The 14436-nt window shown below is 42.0% G+C and overlaps 2 protein-coding genes across 3 annotated transcripts in view; one reads left to right on the top strand and one right to left on the bottom strand.

Annotated features, from left to right (window-relative positions):
- The window catches only part of ano10a (anoctamin 10a), a 39038-nt gene extending 35426 nt beyond the window's left edge, over nt 1-3612 (bottom strand). Inside the window, exons 1-2 of the mRNA XM_070966718.1 lie at nt 3581-3612; nt 2328-2393 (exon numbers count right to left, since the gene is read on the bottom strand). The gene's annotated coding sequence lies outside the window, so the exon portion shown is untranslated. The remainder of the gene's footprint in view (nt 1-2327; nt 2394-3580) is intronic.
- Nucleotides 3613-3820: 208 nt separating this feature from the next.
- abhd5a (abhydrolase domain containing 5, lysophosphatidic acid acyltransferase a) lies at nt 3821-13068 on the top strand. Of its 2 annotated transcripts, XM_070966719.1 has the most exons (8): nt 3839-3889; nt 4458-4538; nt 5853-5938; nt 6687-7062; nt 10121-10275; nt 10753-10864; nt 11000-11186; nt 12683-13068. In XM_070966719.1, exons 1-8 carry the CDS (start codon nt 3843-3845, stop codon nt 12770-12772), a joined length of 1134 nt encoding a protein of 377 aa, XP_070822820.1. In that variant the 5' UTR covers nt 3839-3842; the 3' UTR covers nt 12773-13068. The 2 variants fall into 2 exon arrangements, with proteins under 2 accessions (XP_070822821.1, XP_070822820.1); XM_070966720.1 differs by lacking the exon at nt 4458-4538 and having other exon boundaries at nt 3821-3889; nt 12683-12897.
- Nucleotides 13069-14436: the final 1368 nt, after the last annotated feature.

Below are 14436 nucleotides of genomic sequence, written 5' to 3'. Positions count from 1 at the left end.
CATTGTTGGATCTGTAGACACCAGACAGAATAGAGATACCCACGTAGGCTTGAATGTCCATTCGGTCTACCTCCTGCCAGGCATTGCTGTACACCCATCTCTCTTCCAGGTTGGTCATGTTCATGACTGTTGTTTGGATTTCCTCTGTCAGGAACAGTTCGAAGCAGGACTTTACATCATCCATACCTTGACCCTTGAGTCTTCTAAATGACATTTTCTGCTGACAGCCGACCTCTCCTCTCAGGTGGGGATGAACACCAGGACAAAGTGCCATTCTTTGACTGGAATGTAACCACAGCAGGAGCATCCTCTTCATCACTGGATTATTCCCCATCAGTGGTCTCTTTGTCTGGATCATATTCTGTGTCATCCTCATCCTCTGACACCTCTTCTTCAAGAGCATCTTCAGTGACCTTCCCTCTCCCCTCTTTATCAGTGTCATGGTCAAAGAAATAATCTGAAGCCTCAGCCATTGTGCTGCCACAGAAATGAATTTACAGACACACACACACACACACACACACACACACACACACACACACACACACACACACACACACACACACACACAAACACCTCTATTTTATACACTAATTGTAATCTTACCCATTCATTTTTAATGACCGGTCATTTCTGACCAGGAAGACCAAAGGGTGTACATAAGCTCAATAAAACACCAAAAATTGAAAAAAAAAAAATTCCCAAAATCCTTTTTTTTGTGTTCAGATGCCATACGTGAACAAAGTCAATGAATCTCATGACAAACAGATGAAATTAACTACATAATTTAGAGAGAGAAATTGTCAATTGGTCAGATATGACCACGAAGACACCAGGAGGGTTAAAAACCACGGACACAATGTTACAAACAGCCAGAGCGCAGTCGCTGTAGCGCAAGGTTTTATTCAGCGGCAGAGGTCAGATGATGCATTTGACAACTTTTTCAAGTCAGTGATAGAGACCTTCAAGGATTTGACAGAGACCCAGGTTGCCAAGGCAACAACACCTTGAGGTATCAGCTTGCTGAAGAGTGAACCGAGTCGTCGTTTTGATCAGAAAGACTTGGAGGGAGCGGTGGACGCGGAAAGCTGCTGGTCACAGCTGTCTCTGGGAAAGAGGTGACTCCCCTGTCTTCTATAACGTCCGTACACTCGGACAGTGCACAGTTGAGTATGTTGTCATCATTAAGACATCAGCAATTCAAGCCAAGCCTGAAAAAACATCAGTGAGGCTCAGAAGTGAAGCGATGAATGCTGCAGCCAAAGAACTGCAGTCAGAAGTGCTCAAACAGTTTGAAACTGCTTTTCATGATGCCAGTCACCTCACCATATTAAAACATCCCTACATTCAACCATGACACAGAGAAGGCTGACTGACTTCATGTGCAGCCACATGCACAGACGTCCTGACACAAATGGACATGACGTGTTTGTTGTTCACTCCTGTTTCACCTGTATGTTTATGAGTGAAGAGGTTTGGTCTGTTGTCTGAGTGTCAGATCAGACGTGTTAATCTGAGCATGTGTACTTCAATATGTGCCTGTTTATTATGCATGCAGACATACTGGTTTGTGACACCAGACCAAAACAACATTCTAAAACTTTAGTCAAGTACTCAAACATCAACTATATAGGCCTATGTCTGTTTCAATGTTTATGCCCCCATCCCCTCTGCGAGCCTTCAAATGATGCCCCCCTTGCTCAGATGTGTTCTGAGGTGCATGTTACACTGAACCCAAACATTTTGGGAATGGGGGCGCTATTGTACGCTTTAACAGTATCGGGGAGTGATGCTTTTAACAGCCCACATAAAGAAAATCAACAGAGACATTTGTCCCAGTCCTGAGTAAAACAGTCCAAAGTAAATACAAGGTGTGTCAAGAGCTGCTCCACCTCCAGAACTCTGCAGTGCACTCCAGCAACTAAGTGATCCCATGAGCTCCAGTACAGTCATTACTACCATGATCTACTGTACAGGGTGAATGGAATTACCCAGATCCACATACTGTAAGGGCAGTGGCCTGGAGATCAGATACAGTGTACAGACAGAAACAGCTGACCCACGCGCGCGCACAGACACATACATACATACATACACACACACACACACACACACACACACACACACACACACACACACACACACACACACACACACACACACACACACACACACAGCGGGAGGGGCTTGTGTATGAGCGACGTGTGTTGAACGGGCATTAGTGGAAAAGTAGTGCTCGCTGCTACAACAAATCCGTACTGACTGCTCTGCCGCTAATCCCCGGTTCATCGAGGTTTCTGTGAGTGTCGGGGCGCCTCGGTACTCACCCAGATCTGTGTCTGTGCAGGAAACGGCTCTGTTCCAGCCTCGGGGCGGGGGCTCGCCCTGCTGATCTGTGAACAGTCAGATCAGATTTTAAGCGACATGTCTGTGTAGTTTGGATTCTGTCGGCTGCTGCATTCCACGTCACGACGCAGCTGCGCAGCAAACTTCAGCTGTCACACCCACTGACGCTCCCGTCCGGTTCCGTTTGTGCGGTGGACGCACGCAGGAATCACCGCCGCCTCGTGCTCGCCATGACTGAACTTCAGTGAAGAAAAGCTTTGTCTGTCCGCATGAGCAAAAGAAACATCCACAAACATGGATCATTCCGTCTTAAAGACACCGGTGTCTGTTACTCAAGCAGCAGGATTGTCATTGTTTTAATGTATATTACAAAGAGTGCATTTCGGAAGAGAGCCATAGACCCACAGGTGATATTTGACGCACCAATCAAAATACTATTAAACCTGTTGACACTTCATTGTTTTTGATGCAACCCACAGAATGCATCTATAATATCTGATAATTTCTCAGAAATGGTATTTTCTCAATATTTAAAAATGCATTCTGTTTTTTGTCAACTGTATCTTATTGTGTTTTTATTAATACATAATATAGCGTTTATTATATAATATAAAGACTGAACAAGAATGTGCTCAATGAAACGAATCTGCACACTAGATGCCTTGATGGCAGTGCTTGATCAAAGGTCGAGGAGGCAATAATCAATGAAATTCATCCTCTGGGGACCACAGAACCCATCCATACTTGTTTCTTGCAGAACTTGTTTTTCTTTTCTCGTATTGAGTTTATCGTTATTGTTTGATTGTTATGCACCCAAACACTAAGGCAAATTCCTTGTGAAAACCTACTGAAAATCTGGCCAGAGGGAGTGATGCAAAATGTCTGGGCCCCTGACGACAGGTCACTGGGGGGCTTAAAATATCATCTACAGTATAATACAAGATGTTTCTAAAGTTATCAATGACTCAGACATTTTTTTATTTAGTTAAATGAACACCGGAAAGTGTTTTGCTGGAGACGATATGCTCTGCAAAAGTTTCAAGCAAACACTTTGAAACAGTGTTTAATATTTTGATGACTTACAGAAATGACTCATAAGACCGAGGTTTTGTTCAAAATGTAACATTTCAGTGTGCATCAAAGGGTGTCAGCACAAACAAAATAACCTTTAATAACGTTTAAAATGCGCAAAGTATTTGGAAAAGAGAAGTATTAATATCCCTTAGCTACTTACCAAAGCGCCCTCCTCTGAGGCAGTGTTTTGATGTTGACAGAGACGCTACTTCCGCAGTGCCTCACGCGCTGTAGCTGGGTGCGCTTGTTTTCTAAAAGACACGCTGCCCTGAGCGGGGACACAAGCCCCGTGGACCTCCGTGCGGAGTTCAGCGGTAAAGACGCCGCTCGGTGGAGCTTTCTTGAACAATAAATCAAATATGTTCAATCACATTGACTCTACGTCAGAGTCCCTGAGGACACGTGACCGCGCGTAGAATCAGATGTGGTGTAGCACTATGGCTGAGCAAGCGTTGACAGCGAACGGAGGGTGAGTAGTTCCTCTAACCCACCGTTTCTGTTTGTGAAAGTATTGAGTGGTAATATCGGCGATATTCAAAATGTCGTATCTGTTGGCATTACTGTGATACTGTAAAATTCAGTGAAACTTCTGAATATACCTGCATGTTGTTGTCATACACTAGCAGTGACTTCATGTTTAAAAAGTTAAACATTGAAGGAGTTCGGCACTATCCTGAAGTTCAGGTAAACACACATATTAATTTGGTGCCAAGAGGTTTTTACATGACGCTGAACAAGAAACATGCTGTCAGATAAAACAGCTTTTGCCCTTCCCGTGTCGACCTCGAGCATAGTATTTTTGCCACTTTTACGCTGTTTACGCACACTAAGTTGTAAAAAAAAATGTGTCTGTCGTAGATAATGGTTTAGAGGAGATAACAGTTTAAATGTCATCCTCATCACTGTTAACTACAGGGCACTGAGCTATGCTATGTGCTGATGTATGACGCATCTGCCACCTGTTACACCGACAGCCATCATTTGCCTGTAACAGCTTCGCCCCATTCACTGTCTGTTTCATCTTGTTGTGGGTTCAGGGTGGTTCAGAGAATGATGTCAGTGGTTGGTGGTCACAGTCTGGTCAGCAGTGTGTGGGGCTACGTGGACACCACAATAAGGTGAGTCTGGTCCCAGACTTGATTTAGACTCCGCAGGCCCGAGATGTAGTCCCTTCAATCACCTGGTATCCTTAATGAACAGTAAAGACCTTGACAATGTCCCAGTAGGGTGCCAGAGGCTGCTGATGAAACTCATGCGCTTTAATGCAGAAGCTGTGTATGCTGCAGGAACAACATTAGCAGTAACTGATGCTCTAAGGGCCAAGTACAAAATTTTGGGCATGAGATAGGTGTCCACTGACATCGTGGCTGCTCATATAGACTCAGTCATGAGCCATGTCCACACTACACCACGTAGGATGCAAGAAATCAGAGACCACACATCCACAGATCCTCAACTCCAGTCAGGTTGGCCAGTGTGTGAAAGGAAAACAAAAAAGTTTTTCAACCGAGCCCGTTTGACAAAAGTATGTGGACTGGACAAAACGGAGCCATATATGTGGAGTGTCAGACTTCTGCTATCCTCATTTCTTTATTCTGCCAAAGACCCCATGTCGACATTTCTGCACATCTTCATTCAGAGGTTTGATAATACGGCTGAGTGATGAACTAACATACAAAGAGAACATTTTGTTGAAAATTATTATTTTTTTTTTTTTACTTGCTTTGCTCTCTCTAATGATCTGTAATGATCTGTCCCTTAAACCACTCTGCGTCAACAGTGCTTGCCCATAGAAATAGGAAAGTACCCTCTGTTTCATATGGATTAACCCACAATGAACAGCTGATGCAATGTTTATCAGATATGATGCTCTGAAACACAATAAATGCGAGGCTGGAAACCAACACTGAATGTCCGTGACCTTCAGCCCCTCAGGCAGCACGGCATTGAACTGACATATACTGTATAAAGGATGTAACTACATCCGTCTCCAAATGCAAGTTGAGACTCTACCATGTAAAGCAAAAACGGAAACTGTCAACAATATTGTTTTTGGTAACCATGGATCATGGTTAGCTAAAGAGGAAAAGGACCATCCAGATTGTTACTGCTGCAAAGTTCAAAAGCCAGTATCTGTGATGGTATCTGGGTGTGTTAATGTCTGTGGCATGAGTAACCTGCACATCTGTGAAGGCACCATTCATGCTGAAAGGTACATACGGGTGTTGGAGCAAAACATGCTGCCATCCAGACAACGTCTTTTACAGACACGTCCTCCCTTTGAGTATAGGTCAAAAAGGTTTTGCATATCATTGCTTTGTGTTTTTATTTACGTTTTAAACAACATCCCAACATTTCATTATTCCTCTGTTTCTGTCTAAATCCTTTCAGTATTGTCCCACACTGCAGTGACGCCATGTCTGTTTGTGTAGGTGGTGCTGGATCCCCAGCTGGCTGCCACCATGGTGTCCCACCTCTCAGATGCAGCTACAGACCGCAGAGGACATGATGCTGCGATGTAAGTATCAGCCCCTCTAACTTTTAGTTTCCACATATTACTCAGAATGTGGGAGCTCTAGAAATGAAAAGAGTCATGATTAAACGATATGACTTCATTTCAGCTGGATTGTACTTTTTGCACGGTGTGAGCAGGAACTGTCATCCTGGCCATTTACTCCCCAACCATGGTCCCTCACTCACGCACCAGTTCACACTGGACACCTACCGACTTGTTACACAGTTGACAATTTTACGTGTTGCATCTAGAAGTCCAGTGTGTGTAAGTCGTTTGCATGTTTCCTCATTCCTAACATTCTGGGAATGAATGAACATGCAAGTAATGATGATCTGTGCAAATCCTCTGGTTTGTGTATATTGTTGTATTCATAAGTGTTTGGATAAAAACAAATTTTGTTCAGCTATTTTAGAAGTATTTTGAATACAAATGTTGTGTATCTTCAAAGGGCTTAAAAATCCAAAGAACAATGGTGCCACACAAATTCACCTTAAATCTTATACTTATGCACCAGTATACAATATACACCAATGCACTGTTCATACCCATACATATAAAATCACCCAAATAGTAAGAACAAATACAAAAGGCATCACTTAAGAGTGAGATTGTATACTTGTATCAGCGTGACCAGTTTTAATTTCTCTCTTTCAGTTAAGAACATCACAGTATCTTTTCCTTTTATCTCTGTATTCCACCACAGTCTTCCTCTACATTCCTCTGTTTCCTTGTCCTTCCCTTTTTGTCTCAGGTGTAGAAGGCACATTCTCCAAACAGTACGTCCCCATCACCAACGGTGACCGGCTGTGGACTCTGACCTTTAGCAGTGGCCGTGTCAAAGACAGAACCCCCATGGTTCTGCTCCATGGTTTTGGAGGTGGCGTGGGCCTCTGGGCTCAGAACCTGGATGCTCTCTCTCAGCCTCGGCCCGTCTTCGCCCTGGACCTGCTGGGCTTCGGACAGAGCAGCAGGCCTCTGTTTGCCACAGACGCTCAGGAGGCAGAGGACCAGTTTGTGGACTCTATAGAGCAGTGGAGGGCTAAAATGGGTCTGGAGTCCATGATACTGCTGGGACACAACCTTGGAGGATACCTGGCTGTGTCATACTCTATTAAATACCCAGGCAGGTGGGTGCAGATTATGGGATTTCTCTTATCTTACGGTAGGGTTTGTGTTGTTTTTAATTTAAATGGGATCTTTTATCCCGTGGTGCTGATCTTGTTGATATGAGCTGCATTAAGTGTGAAAGATGTTATACCAAGGGCAAAACAGGGAAATGTGGATGCGGTTCAATCTGAAATATTCAGCAAATGGCTCTTTTTGACTGACTCTAAGAGGTGGAAGATGGCATGCTTTTACGACATTTTGACATCATTTCCTTAATTCATTATTTATAGGATTTTAATTGTTGTTCATTAAACTAATCATTACATTAATTGTTTGATAAAGGGTTGGTGACAAAATCAGTATTGTGGTAATTATCAGAGAAAGCTTAATGACATATTTGAAAATTGTTATAAATACCCAATGAAAGTTCCCAGATTGCTTGTCTTGACCAAGGACAACAGAAAACCCAAAGATATTCAGTTTAAAATGTTGTAAAACAGACCAGGAGAGGATTTTTGCATCTTTTTGGTTAAAAAAAAAATGATGTGAACTATGAATCAATTATCAAACTAATCAGCTGATGGACCGATCATTTCATGATGTAATGCTCAGCACCAAACAGAAGGCAGACTCAGTCGATGACTAGCTGGTGAACGTAGTGGAGCATTTAGCTTTTTTGCTAGGTAAAAGCGGGCAAGTATTGGACTTACATCCATCAGGTGAACACAAACACAGCTCCAAATGATTCATAGTGTTACTCCAAACCTCTGGATATGAAAATAAGCAACCGTTTGCCATCAGCTTCTCCCTGTCAATGTAAAAAGGTGATGATATGTCAGTGCAGTGGTCCCAAAATAAGTAAGTGGACCTTGAGTCAAGATTGTTGTAATAAACCAGAATTATCCTTTAACCACGTCTGTTATTAGACACCGAACAAAGAAGCAGACTCTGCCCAGGAGAAAAATGACTGTGAACTGAGCAGCGTTTTGAATAATGAGTCTGCCCTTAGCGTGAACATGACTGCAGTAGGACATGCCAGCATGTGTACAGGATATAGTTGTAGCAGTGTGCCTGTAGGTGCTGGCACCCTGTGATAACAGCAGTGTGCTCCAAGCCTCTGTCCTCCCACTAGACTCTATCTCTCCTGAATCATATCCTCTCGCTGCGTCTCCAGCTCCGAGCTTCCAGCAGGCACTCGCCTCTCCCCAAAGGACGTCTGATAAAATGTCCTCAATCCCTTATCACCCTCCTTCATCACTAATGCTAAAAAAATCCCTCTTCCTGTCCTCTTATTGTTATCTCAGTCTTCCAAATGGCCTTTAAGTTCTAACACGAGATGCTCTTAATCAGGAACATAATGTATGTCCTTAGTGCCTAAAGAGAAAGTTTATAATACAACATAATAGATTACAACTTGAGGGCCTAAAAACAATTTGTACTGTGTTATATTAGACTGTGTCATGCTGTTGGCATAGATCTGGGTTGTTTCTAGTGCAGAGGCAGAGTGTCTAACAGCAGAGTTGCCTCACTGTCACCTAGTGCATGTGATAGAAGAGATGAATTTGCTGGTATACATTCATTCCTAAAGTATAATCCTGCTTTAGTCCGAGTATTTCCGTAGCGTTTAACATCATTCCCATTAGTTATGATACCACTGTGTTCTTCAAAGTAATGACTTAGATCTAGGAGCACGGTGACATCAAAACAACAAATTCAGACAGGGCAGGGAACAGAAGTCTGTCAGGCAGACAGATTGTGAATAAATAGACAGTTTAGCCAAATTAACCTCACCACTTCATTTGCAGGTCAAATGGCTCAAACTGCCTTGAACTCGAATCAGCTAAAAACATGAAAAATAAAACTTGGCATTATCACTGGAAATGATGTGCATGTGTTTCTCAAGAAATATGAGCCCAATCAGCCTCATGGTGGCGCTGTAATTAAGGCCCAAAATTAGATTTTTGAAGGCAACGGCCCTCGCATGATAGGTTGGATTGACACATAGATCCAGCTCAGTGTGTCCATGTCTGCCATGATGGATTTTCACCCATTTTAAATAATTATTATTAATAATAATAATGATATGAATATGAATTGTTGGATTTTGACTGTATCAGCACCAAAATTGGTATACTAATGTCCAGTCATCACAAATCTCAGGCCGTGTTTAGAAGTAAACTTAAGGAGAGTACATGCTCTGGGGCCAAATATTTACCAAAATCTGAAGTGCCGTAGTGATTGGTGCAAGTTGGTGTGTTTCCCAGCTCATAACTCAAGATGCCTTTGAGCAATCCTGATGAAACTCACTGCAGACATCCTGTGCTTCCTCCTGTGCTGACGTTCCCACAGAGTTTGGTTATAATCGATGAAGTGGGGACAGATGGCAGAACGTTGAGAGTGTAATGACTGAGGTGCTGCAGGCTTTATGATGATGAGACAAGTGTGTGATTGGTTGCGCTGCTTGTTTAAAGAAAATGAAAGCAGCTGAAGTGACTTTGCTCACCTCTGTGAAGCCTGAAAGCTGCTCCTTGCTGCTCACATCTTGCATCTTGGCCCACTGAGCTGCTTCCTTCTGTTGAGCAAAGGGCTTGAAAATAGATTTTCTGCTTGCAGCCATGTTCTTATTCTGTTGTTCATTCCGTGGTAATTCTGATGTGTTCACACTTGTTTTCTAAATCAACAGCTAATCTGAATTCATCTGAGGTTTTGTAACAAGCTGTCTGTTTATCTGATTGCTCGTGTTACTAGCTCGCTAATATGACTGGTGCATGAAATGTTATCGTAACTTGATGACTGACAACTTAAAATGGCAATACAAGAAATATTTTCCATGTAGGCATGTAGCAGGAAATATGCATTTTTTTATTCCTGCTGAGAGTTAGATGTTAAGATTAACGCCACACTGAGTCCTCTCATCTAGCTCTTGCCATGAAAGCAAATAAGCCAATTTTCCAAAATGTTGAACTGTTCTTTTAAATCCATATTCATGGGTCTGTATAATCCACTGACTTAACAAAACATGAAATAACGCACATAGCAGGTGAATGTGTATTTCATTTCTTTGTCTCTGGCCTACAGAGTAAAGCACATATTGCTGGTGGAGCCCTGGGGTTTCCCCGAGCGCCCAGACACAGTGGAGGCAGACCGTCCCATCCCAGTATGGATCAAAGCCCTAGGAGCCATGTTTAGTCCCTTCAACCCCCTCGCCGGCTTGAGACTGGTCGGACCGCTGGGTAAGACTGAGACAGTAAGGTGGTAAAAGACAGCACATTACTACAGCAGACACTACCAACCTGTTTTCATCAATTACATTAGATGGACCTTGATGATCTCTGAGGGGGGGCCGGGTAGTGGCCGCAGCACAACAGGATACAATTTATCGAAATGGGTCTACAAGTAACAGCAGAGCAGATAGAGTAGCATCACACATAATATAACTGAAAACAGTAGCTGAGCATGTGGAGCATATGGAGAGAAAATGGATGAAAATGTATTAATAGTGTTGATTCGAGGCTCTGTTCAGACGAACGAGGGCATGGTGGTAATGTTTTTATCAGTCTGAGAAATCAAGTCAAACCGTGGCTCCATTCATGCCCTTCCACCCTACCAGTGCTTAATAATCGTGTAAAATGTAATGAGGGAGCCTCGTCTCTTAATGGCTACATGCTTGGTTTTGACACATTCGAGCGTCTCCTCTCCGGCCCCTACAGGTCCCACTCTGGTCCAGACTCTGAGACCTGACTTCAAGAGGAAGTTTTTGTCCATGTTCACTGACAACACTGTGTCAGAGTACATCTATCACCTGAACGTGCAAACCCCCAGGTCTGTCTCTCTAATATCTGCGATGAAAGCCATTTATCCATTACCTCTGTTGCAGCCGTTGGAGAGTTTTACTATCCAATGTTATACCCTGTCGTCAACACTTGCCCTGTGCTGTGTTCTTCTGTATTGTCTCAGCGGGGAAACAGCTTTTAAGAATATGACCATTCCCTATGGCTGGGCTAAGAGACCAATGCTGCAGAGAATGGAGCAGCTTGAGCCCGAGATCCCCATCACCATCATCTACGGATCCCGCTCCAGCATCGACAGCAACTCAGGCAGCACCATCAAAGAGATGAGGCCACGCTCTCATGTGGAGATCATAGTAAGTTCATGGTGTACTGGATGAGAGAGGGAAGGGAATTCATGCATTTTACTCTCTGTACCCTCTTATGAGTTTTTCCTTCCATTTTTCTCCTGGATGAGTTCATGTTGGATTCACCACATTTCTGAATTTTAACCCCTCTGCTTTCACCCCCTTCACTTGCTTACAGGGCCTTAAGAGGCCAACTCTACTTGCAGGGTTGTGGTTATATTTGTCGAGTCATCATTTGAAATTCATCACATAACCCTTTTGAACTTGTGTTCTTACTATGTAATTGAGTTCCCAGTGTTTCCTGGGAATAATACTCCTCCTCCAAACCTCATTAACGCTTCCAGATAGCTAATGTAGATAAACTGGAGTCAGACTGTAAATTGCTGTTATTGCAGTAATATAACTGAACTCTTCACTTACTGTAGTTTATTCCAGTTACTTTTTGCAGATAACCAAAACGAAACCATTTTTAGCTGTTCCTTAAATCCCAGAAATACCATGCTAAAATAGCTGCATGCATGGGACATTCCTTTCCTGCCACTGGACACACTGGTTAGATAAGACTAATAAGACGTCATATGTTCCCATATAACCAGTGAGCAGATGTAAACACAGGATCAAATGATTCTCTATGTTTAGCGCTGTCCTAGTGTCAAAGATGGTGTGGTTTTAAGAGCAGCTGTTCTTTCATCAGATCATTGAAATAAACACATTTATAGTTATTTACGTCTTCTGTTTTATCATCTATGACGAATCCTGGGAAAAGATTTCTTATTTCATTTACTTTAATAATTGTATTTCATCTCAAAAGTGCACTTTCCTTGAACTTTCAACTGTGTCTTATCGTCATCATCAATAAATAGAGTTGGCTCAGGTGTCACGGACTGTAACAGTGGAACAACTGTGGAACTTCGGTAACATGACAACGAGTCAAGACCTCCGAAATAGAGCCTCTGTGCTCACAGTGAGAGGAAACGTCAATATAAACTGAAAAAGGGGATTACCGAGGATTACAAAATAATATTTAAAAAATAATAATAATTATCTCTGCTCCCTTTTCTCATATTTTCTCTGACCCCTTCTTCACTTACTTATAATCTAGAATTTGGTATATAATTCATCTTTGGTACGAAAAACTTATTTCCAATCTATAATGATCCATACTTCATAACGAAACTCCATATTTGAATAATGAATTTTCACTTTCTCGATAAGCTGTTCCATTATACACATTCTCAGCAGGGTGTTAATGAAAAGTCATGATGTGATCATAAAGGTTTATGAAACTAACTGCTGTCCTCTGTACTGATTTGTGATAACATAACTGTTTTTACTTGAAATGGTTTCAAACTGAACATTTCTTTTATCTTTGTTTTATAAAAGCAATAAACCAAAGATGCAGTGCACTCCAACAAAATCTGTACTTCCTTTTATGGCCTCTCTGTGTTTATTGCCTCCTGTTTTTAATCACCTGCTTCTCTTCCTGTTCTCCATCCTCCCTGCAGACGATCCGTGGAGCCGGACACTACGTATATGCTGACCAGGCAGAGGAGTTCAACCACAAAGTTTTGCAAGTGTGTGATAAAGTGGACTGAGGTTGAGACGAGCGTGATAGCTGAACTTTGGAGAAAAAGGGGAGCACCATCAACAGACATCACTTTAGCAGCTGGTTTGGAGACACAGGATCCCTTTTCCTCAAAGCAAGGAGTGTGTGTACGTGAAAAAAAAAAAAAAAAGACTTTCAGAAGGAGGCGTTGTAGTCATGCTTTTGACTCATACATTATGTCACCTGACCACTGATTCAGGGATATTCATAGAAACTACTAGCTCTGAGCTGAAATCACTTCAAGTCTCCTTTTGAATGTTTTTAACCAGCGTTCCTACAATGATCAAATAATGGCCGAGAGCCTGCGTCACATGCTCCTTTTACATTACACTGTGCGGCACACACACTCATTCACTGGTGCCTCTTGATCACATGATTGAAGCATTAGTTATACTGTATTTTCTCAGAGTTGCCTCTCTCAAATGCAGCTCAGAGTGGAGGCACGTTAAAATCCAGATAGCTGAACATAACACAAAGCCTCAGTGTTGAGTGAATGTGCATTCTTGTCACCAAGTCGCCTTTGATAGTTCCCGTAATGGTTCAATCCAAACATGCAGAAATAACTTAACTGGACAAATGAAAAAGGTGTATTTTTATATCATGTGAGATTACTTCAAATGTCAATATATTCCTGTATTTTCACTGACAAATGCAATATGACTCAAAATATCAGGAAAATAATTTCTATTTCTAATACCTATACATCTTAAATGACATCACACTGAAACAGAATCAATTGTCACTGCATTCAGAAAGTTCACTCACAGTGTCATGTGATAGGCGTTTCCTGTGTAGTGCTTGACCTGTGGTTTGTGGCTTTTCCATATGATGCTGACGCACACAGGAAGCATACTCCTTAGCACATCACTGCATCAGCAACAGGAAACCGCCATAGATGTATGTGCAGCTAATAATAATCTTTTGTAGCGTCTGTCCCATGTGCATGTTTTTTAGGTTGTCTTTTTAAGCCAGAGGTTCATTTAGATCGCATCAATTGCTCACACACACACACACACACACACACACACACACACACACACATTATTTTATATATATATATATATATATATATATAGCTAGCTAGCTGCAATTTTAACATTGCCTTTATTTTGCTGTTGTATAAAGTGTGACAGCGTGTTAGCATTTCGCTGCCATTGAGTCTCCACTGAGAAGAGTTGAATCCATACGGTATTATCACAACAATGTACACGTACATGATATCTTCCTTTATTTTTTTATGCAGTGATTTTTTTCTAGCTCTCAATAGCACTGTTTACACTAAAGATTAGATCCCTGCTAAAGACTAATGCTAAAAGTAATCCTCTGAAAGTATTTGAGAGAAACCGATTGGCCATTTCCCTTACATGTACACATACTTCAGACATCCTTCACTGTTGTCTGCAGCAATAAGGGGCAGATATATAATGCTCAGATATCCACCAACACTCTTCTAATCTCTACCAGCCATAGGTAGACACATGAGGTGAACGTACTGTTGGGCAAGATTTTTATCCCAAACCTGGATGTACTGCAGGTCATTTGCATTATTACAAATCAGAAAAGCTTTATTGCCAAGTACGGTTTTACACATACAAGGAATTTGCTTTGGTGAGGTTGGTGAATGACACATCTATTAAAAAGAAGCTATTATAA

The sequence above is a fragment of the Chaetodon trifascialis genome, chromosome 7 (genome assembly GCF_039877785.1).
Source record: "Chaetodon trifascialis isolate fChaTrf1 chromosome 7, fChaTrf1.hap1, whole genome shotgun sequence".
Classification (NCBI taxonomy): Eukaryota; Metazoa; Chordata; class Actinopteri; order Chaetodontiformes; family Chaetodontidae; genus Chaetodon; species Chaetodon trifascialis.
The sequence above is the reverse complement of the archived record's forward strand: the minus strand, read 5'-3'. Positions and strand labels throughout refer to the sequence as shown.